At 49.7% G+C, this 7,500-nt stretch overlaps 2 protein-coding genes across 6 annotated transcripts in view; one reads left to right on the forward strand and one right to left on the reverse strand.

Annotated features, from left to right (window-relative positions):
• mllt11 (MLLT11 transcription factor 7 cofactor) overlaps positions 1-7,500 on the forward strand; it is a 163,128-nt gene that overhangs the window by 107,850 nt on the left and 47,778 nt on the right. The gene's annotated exons all lie outside the window — the stretch shown is intronic.
• chd4a (chromodomain helicase DNA binding protein 4a) overlaps positions 1-7,500 on the reverse strand; it is a 42,654-nt gene that overhangs the window by 21,029 nt on the left and 14,125 nt on the right. For all 5 annotated transcript variants that reach the window (XM_061059629.1, XM_061059632.1, XM_061059630.1 and 2 more), the window contains exons 12-21: positions 7,191-7,322; positions 7,009-7,108; positions 4,679-4,870; positions 3,942-4,142; positions 3,713-3,850; positions 3,450-3,571; positions 2,895-3,068; positions 2,652-2,793; positions 2,427-2,558; positions 1-88 (exon numbers count right to left, since the gene is read on the reverse strand). The exon at positions 1-88 is cut by the window's left edge and continues 30 nt beyond it. In XM_061059629.1, coding sequence (XP_060915612.1) covers positions 1-88; positions 2,427-2,558; positions 2,652-2,793; positions 2,895-3,068; positions 3,450-3,571; positions 3,713-3,850; positions 3,942-4,142; positions 4,679-4,870; positions 7,009-7,108; positions 7,191-7,322 — 1,421 coding nt within the window. The remainder of the gene's footprint in view (positions 89-2,426; positions 2,559-2,651; positions 2,794-2,894; positions 3,069-3,449; positions 3,572-3,712; positions 3,851-3,941; positions 4,143-4,678; positions 4,871-7,008; positions 7,109-7,190; positions 7,323-7,500) is intronic.

Here is a 7,500-nt window from a genome sequence, read left to right on the forward strand (position 1 = left end):
TCCCTCCTGTGATCCCTCCATCGATCCTCTCGTACTTGTAGCCCTCGTTCTCCAGGAAGTCCTCGAGCAAGTCCAACATCTTCGTCATCTAAATACAAACACAGAGACGACGTCATTAGAAGAGGACGAGGAGGAGGAGAGAAGAGGAGGAGGAAGAGGAGGAGGAGGAGAGAAGAGGAAGAGTAAGAGGAGGAGGAAGAGTAAGAGGAGTAAGAGGAAGAAGAAGAGTAAGAGGAGGAGGAGGAGAGAAGAGGAAGAGTAAGAGGAGGAGAGAAGAGGAAGAGTAAGAGTAAGAGGAGGAGGAAGAGTAAGAGGAGGAAGAGGAGAGGAAGAGTAAGAGGAGTAAGAGGAAGAAGAAGAGTAAGAGGAGGAGGAGGAGAGAAGAGGAAGAGTAAGAGGAGGAGAGAAGAGGAAGAGTAAGAGTAAGAGGAGGAGGAAGAGGAAGAGTAAGAGGAGGAAGAGGAGAGGAAGAGTAAGAGTAAGAGGAGGAGGAAGAGTAAGAGGAGGAAGAGGAAGAGTAAGAGTAAGAGGAGGAGGAGGAGGAAGAGGAAGAGTAAGAGGAGGAGAGAAGAGGAAGAGTAAGAGTAAGAGGAGGAGGAAGAGTAAGAGGAGGAAGAGGAGAGGAAGAGTAAGAGTAAGAGGAGGAGGAAGAGTAAGAGGAAGAGGAGGAGGAGGAGGAGGAGAGAAGAGGAAGAGGAGGAAGAGGAAGAGTAAGAGGAGGAGGAGGAGAGAAGAGGAAGAGTAAGAGGAGGAGAGAAGAGGAAGAGTAAGAGTAAGAGGAGGAAGAGGAGAGGAAGAGTAAGAGTAAGAGGAGGAGGAAGAGTAAGAGGAGGAAGAGGAGGAGGAGAGAAGAGGAAGAGGAGTAAGAGGAAGAGTAAGAGGAGGAGGAGGAGAGAAGAGGAAGAGTAAGAGGAAGAGTAAGAGGAGGAGGAGAGAAGAGTAAGAGTAAGAGGAGGAGGAGAGAAGAGGAAGAAGAGAGAAGAGGAAGAAGAGGAGGAGGAGGAGGAAGAGTAAGAGGAGGAAGAGGAGGAGGAGAGAAGAGGAAGAGTAAGAGTAAGAGGAGGAGGAAGAGTAAGAGGAGGAAGAGGAGGAGGAGAGAAGAGGAAGAGTAAGAGGAGGAGGAGAGAAGAGGAAGAAGAGAGAAGAGGAAGAAGAGGAGGAGGAGGAGGAAGAGTAAGAGGAGGAAGAGGAGGAGGAGAGAAGAGGAAGAGTAAGAGTAAGAGGAGGAGGAAGAGTAAGAGGAGGAAGAGGAGGAGGAGAGAAGAGGAAGAGTAAGAGGAGGAGGAGGAGAGAAGAGGAAGAGTAAGAGTAAGAGGAGGAGGAAGAGTAAGAGGAGGAAGAGGAGGAGGAGAGAAGAGGAAGAGTAAGAGGAGGAGGAGAGAAGAGGAAGAGTAAGAGGAGGAGGAGAGAAGAGGAAGAAGAGGAGGAGGAGGAGGAAGAGTAAGAGGAGGAAGAGGAGGAGGAGAGAAGAGGAAGAGTAAGAGTAAGAGGAGGAGGAAGAGTAAGAGGAGGAAGAGGAGGAGGAGAGAAGAGGAAGAGTAAGAGGAGGAGGAGAGAAGAGGAAGAGTAAGAGGAGGAGGAGAGAAGAGGAAGAGTAAGAGGAGGAGGAGAGAAGAGGAAGAAGAGGAGGAGGAGGAGGAGGAGGAGGAAGAGTAAGAGGAGGAAGAGGAGGAGGAGAGAAGAGGAAGAGTAAGAGTAAGAGGAGGAGGAAGAGTAAGAGGAGGAGGAGAGAAGAGGAAGAAGAGGAGGAGGAAGAGTAAGAGGAGTAAGAGGAAGAGGAGTAAGAGGAAGAGGAAGAGGAGGAGGAGAGAAGAGGAAGAGTAAGAGGAGGAGGAGAGAAGAGGAAGAAGAGGAGGAGGAGGAGGAGAGAAGAGGAAGAAGAGGAGGAGGAGGAAGAGTAAGAGGAGGACGAGGAGGAGGAGAGAAGAGGAAGAGTAAGAGTAAGAGGAGTAAGAGGAAGAGGAGGAGGAGAGAAGAGGAAGAGTAAGAGGAAGAGTAAGAGGAAGAGTAAGAGGAAGAGTAAGAGGAGGAGGAGAGAAGAGGAAGAGTAAGAGTAAGAGGAGTAAGAGGAAGAGTAAGAGGAGGAGGAGAGAAGAGGAAGAGGAGGAGGAAGAGTAAGAGGAGTAAGAGGAAGAGGAGGAGGAGAGAAGAGGAAGAGTAAGAGGAGGAGGAGAGAAGAGGAAGAGTAAGAGGAGGAGGAGAGAAGAGGAAGAGTAAGAGGAGGAGGAGAGAAGAGGAAGAAGAGGAGGAGGAGGAGGAGAGAAGAGGAAGAAGAGGAGGAGGAGGAGGAGTAAGAGGAGTAAGAGGAGGAGGAAGAGTAAGAGGAAGAAGAGGAGGAGGAGAGAAGAGGAAGAAGAGGAGGAGAAGAGGAAGAGTAAGAGGAGTAAGAGGAGGAGGAAGAGGAGGAAGAGGTGTTTGTCTCCTACCTGAGAGAAGACGAGCACTCGGTGTCCTCCATCTTTCAGCTTCCTCATCATCTTCTGCAGTAACAGAAGTTTCCCAGCAGCCTTTGTGAGAGCGCTGCCGTCGTACATCCCGTTGGGCATCTTTGGAGCTTCCTGTTGGGAACAAACACTTCAGTTTAGAGACTTAACTTTATTTTGAAAAGGTCTCTGTCTCCTCCCCACGCTGTCAGATGTTTGGGTTCTTACGATAGCAGCGGCGGGGAAGAGGTAGGGGTGGTTGCAGCATTTCTTGAGGTCCATGACGACGTTGAGCAGAGACACCTGGTTTCCTCCTCCTCTGGTGTTCAGAGCCTCGAAGTTCCTCGTCAGGATGAATTTGTAGTACTTCCTGCGGGGGGGACACACACACACACACACACACGTTTACCCTCTTTCTAAAGCCCCCTCATGATCAAACAGCTGAGTGTAAGTGACCCCCTCCTCACTCACTTCTGCATGGGGCTGAGCTCCACTCTGACGATCAGCTCCGTCTTGGAGGGCATGTGTTTGAAGACGTCGGCCTTCAGCCTCCTGAGCATGTGAGGACCCAGCATGTCGTGCAGCTTCTTGATCTGGTCCTCCTTGGCGATGTCGGCGAACTCCTCCAGGAAGATCTCCAGTTTACTGCGGACAGAGAGGAGAGCGGTCTGTGAGGCTTCAGCTAACCCCTCATTTACATCACACCTTTAATGTTTGCACTGTCTGTTTTTAAACATCGCTGTACATATAGAAACAACTTCAGAACGTCAACACTTTTTATTATTTTCAGGTCTAATTACAGATTTTGTTTTTTTAAAGGTTCTTGTTTAAATCTCACATATTTTTATCCCTGCACGGGTTATGTACATTTCTTGTATAAATCTATTTTTAATTGCACAGTTTAAGTTTGATTCATCTCGGGGTATTCTTTAAATCTTTTTTTTCAGGTTAATCTATCTATCTAGCTAGCTCGACGACCTCAGAGTGTTTCTGATGGCGTGCAGCGTGCGGCGGGTGAGCACCTACCTGAACCTCTCCGGGGTGAGGAAGTTGAGCAGGTGGAAGAGCTCCTCCAGGTTGTTCTGCAGAGGAGTTCCAGTCAGCAGCAGTTTGTGCTGCAGAGGGTAGTTGTTCAACACCCGGAAAAACTACAGCAGGAGGAAGCAGGAAGTTAACAACAGGAAGTGGTTTGTGTTTTAAATCCAACGAGTCGGGTGGTTAAACTTCTGACTTCACTACATGTCCTGGAGGACAGTTATCCCCTCCTGTGTGTGACTGAGCGTCCTCACCTTGGACTGGTTGTTCTTCAGTCTGTGGGCCTCGTCCACCACCAGGCACGCCCAGTCGATGGAGCCCAGCACCGCCGTGTCGATGGTGATGAGCTCGTAGGAGGTCAGCAGGACGTGGAACTTGATCGACGAGTCTTTCTGTTGAATGAACAGAAAAACAGTCAAATCTACGAGTCAGATGAAGAACTGACACGTTTTGAGATGTTTTTCTTTTACGTCCTCTTCTCACCTTCATCCTGGACGCCTTCTTCCCGCCCCGGATGGCGTTGTCCTCGAAGGAGAACTCGTTCTCTCGGATGACGGCTCTGCTGTCTTTGTCTCCGACGTAGGTGACCACGTACATGCCGGGCGCCCACATCTCAAACTCTCTCTCCCAGTTGATGATGGTGGAGAGCGGGGCGCTGACCAGGAACGGCCCCTTGGAGTGACCCTGGAGAGGAGAGAGAGTCAGACACACGGTCAAACGTTTCATCAAGGAAGTGGAACACCACGGTGCATTAACGCTGTTAAACTGTTAGAAACGGCGCCTGGTTGTGAAGCGGTACCACCGTGACCTTCTTAGCAGGACGACATTTAAACTTGTAAATAAATTAAATCTGTCAGTGAAGAGGCGGAGTCACAAAGCGAGTTAGAAAGATGAGACTTTAAAAATGACCTCCAGCTGCTCTGACAGCGAGTGCATTCTGGCCTCCCGCCTGTAGGTGGCAGCAGCTGCACACGTGATTCACGTCTGTGAATGTTTACTCTTAGATTGAACTCGATGCCGTCAGATTTCACCTGACTCATACAAAATGGCTGCCAGCCAATAGGAGGACAGCTTCATGGAGACAGAGAGGGAGGCTCTGCTGCTCCGGGCAAGCAAGAAATACACAATTTAAATAAGAAGGTCAAATTAATTAATTTAAAATTAATGTAAAAATGAAAGGAGGAGCTTCAGAAGACTTTAAGAACTCAACGCCGTCTCACCTCTTTATACAGCGAGTAGAGGAAGACGGCGGTCTGCACCGTCTTTCCCAAACCCATCTCGTCGGCGAGGATGGTGTCGGTGCCCTGAGCCCACGAGAAGCGCAGCCAGTTCAGACCCTCCAGCTGGTATGGGTGCAGCGTCCCCCCCGTGCTGTCCAGGTACTCGGGCTGACGGTCAAACTTTATCGTCGGCTGGAGAGAGAGAGAGAGAGAGAGAGAGGAGGTAAGGAAACGAGAGAGAGAGAGAGAGAGAGAGAGGAGGTAAGGAAACGAGAGAGAGAGAGAGAGGAGGTAAGGAAACGAGAGAGAGAGAGAGAGGAGGTAAGGAAACGAGAGAGAGAGAGAGAGAGAGAGGAGGTAAGGAAACGAGAGAGAGAGAGAGAGAGGAGGTAAGGAAACGAGAGAGAGAGAGAGAGGAGGTAAGGAAACAAGAGAGAGAGAGAGAGAGAGAGAGGAGGTAAGGAAACGAGAGAGAGAGAGAGAGAGAGAGAGGAGGTAAAGAAACGAGAGAGAGAGAGAGAGGAGGTAAGGAAACGAGAGAGAGAGAGAGAGGAGGTAAGGAAACAAGAGAGAGAGAGAGAGAGGAGGTAAGGAAACGAGAGAGAGAGAGAGAGGAGGTAAGGAAACAAGAGAGAGAGAGAGAGAGGAGGTAAGGAAACGAGAGAGAGAGAGAGGAGGTAAGGAAACAAGAGAGAGAGAGAGAGAGGAGGTAAGGAAACGAGAGAGAGAGAGAGAGAGAGAGAGGAGGTAAGGAAACGAGAGAGAGAGGAGGTAAGGAAACGAGAGAGAGAGAGGAGGTAAGGAAACGAGAGAGAGAGAGAGAGGAGGTAAGGAAACGAGAGAGAGAGAGAGAGGAGGTAAGGAAACGAGAGAGAGAGAGAGAGAGAGGAGGTAAGGAAACGAGAGAGAGAGAGAGAGGAGGTAAGGAAACGAGAGAGAGAGAGAGAGAGGAGGTAAGGAAACGAGAGAGAGAGAGGAGGTAAGGAAACAAGAGAGAGAGAGAGAGAGAGGAGGTAAGGAAACGAGAGAGAGAGAGAGAGGAGGTAAGGAAACGAGAGAGAGAGAGAGAGAGAGAGAGAGGAGGTAAGGAAACGAGAGAGAGAGAGAGAGAGAGAGAGAGAGAGGAGGTAAGGAAACGAGAGAGAGAGAGAGAGAGAGGAGGTAAGGAAACGAGAGAGAGAGAGAGAGAGGAGGTAAGGAAACAAGAGAGAGAGAGAGAGAGAGGAGGTAAGGAAACGAGAGAGAGAGAGAGGAGGTAAGGAAACGAGAGAGAGAGAGAGAGGAGGTAAGGAAACAAGAGAGAGAGAGAGAGAGAGAGGAGGTAAGGAAACGAGAGAGAGAGAGAGAGGAGGTAAGGAAACGAGAGAGAGAGAGAGAGAGAGGAGGTAAGGAAACGAGAGAGAGAGAGAGAGAGAGAGGAGGTAAGGAAACGAGAGAGAGAGAGGAGGTAAGGAAACGAGAGAGAGAGAGAGAGGAGGTAAGGAAACGAGAGAGAGAGAGAGAGAGAAGAGGTAAGGAAACGAGAGAGAGAGAGGAGGTAAGGAAACGAGAGAGAGAGAGAGAGGAGGTAAGGAAACGAGAGAGAGAGAGAGAGAGGAGGTAAGGAAACGAGAGAGAGAGAGGAGGTAAGGAAACGAGAGAGAGAGAGAGAGAGAGAGGAGGTAAGGAAACGAGAGAGAGAGAGAGAGAGAGAGGAGGTAAGGAAACGAGAGAGAGAGAGAGAGAGAGAGAGGAGGTAAGGAAACGAGAGAGAGAGAGGAGGTAAGGAAACGAGAGAGAGAGATGTTTAATAAGCTGGTTCCTCTGAAAACACAACACGTTGAGTATCTGCAGCTCTGAGCGAGTTCAGTCGTAGTTTAGAGGCGGAGTTTACGCTCTGCTAACATTTCAGGTGCGTAACCAGCGGAGAGATCGCTCCTCTAATCTCACACCTAGCTCCTAGAGAGTGAAACACCGGTTGTCATGGTGATAGTGTTATAAAGGTGTGATGACTCGGAGGAGCGGAGGGTTAAGTCACTTCATGTTGTAGTTACAGATCTCACCACTAGAGGTCGCTGTTATTATCTGACACTAGTCGTAATGTTTACAAGCGGAAAGGGGGCGTGTCCAACACAACATTAAGCGTCACTAGGACACGGTGCTGCAACAGGACACGGGTCTGTGGTAACCATGGAAACGACATAAGTAGTGAGGATGCAGGAGAATGTTTGTGTTGCTTGGCAACAGGTCAGACTCAGTGAAGATGTGGAACTGGGTCGTATAAGAGTCCTCGCTAAACGCTGTGCGGTGATTATCTTCAGTGAAGTTGGTGGTTATTTAAAAAGACTCACGTCGACCACGGGGTTCTCTGGCGGCCTGTCGGGTCGCTTCACTCGACCTTTCACCTTTATCTTCTTCCCGGGTTTCCCCTCGTCGCCCATCATCAGCTCTCTGAAAACACACACACGCTGAGTCAGCACGGCAGAACTCCACACACCCTGCAGGTTCTTTAAAGGCTCTACCTGAGTCTCACCTGTGGTTCCAGTACTGAACCTTGAAGACGTCAAACTCAGGGACGTCCATGTCATCGGCCTCCCAGGTGGCCTGGTCGTACGCCAGCTCTCTCCACTTGATCAGGTAGTGCACGTTGTTCTTCCTGTCCACGCTGGAAACCACAGAAGAAGAATCAGTCAGTCCAGATGAACCTCTTCTCAGAGTGTGTGTCTGTGTGTGTGTGTGAATGTGTGTGTGTGTGTGTGTGTGTGAATGTGTGTGTGAATGTGTGTGTGTGTGTGTGTGTGTGTGTGAATGTGTGTGTGTGTGTGTGTGACTGCATGTGAGAG

The sequence above is a fragment of the Labrus mixtus genome, chromosome 16, assembly GCF_963584025.1.
Source record: "Labrus mixtus chromosome 16, fLabMix1.1, whole genome shotgun sequence".
Taxonomy (NCBI): Eukaryota; Metazoa; Chordata; class Actinopteri; order Labriformes; family Labridae; genus Labrus; species Labrus mixtus.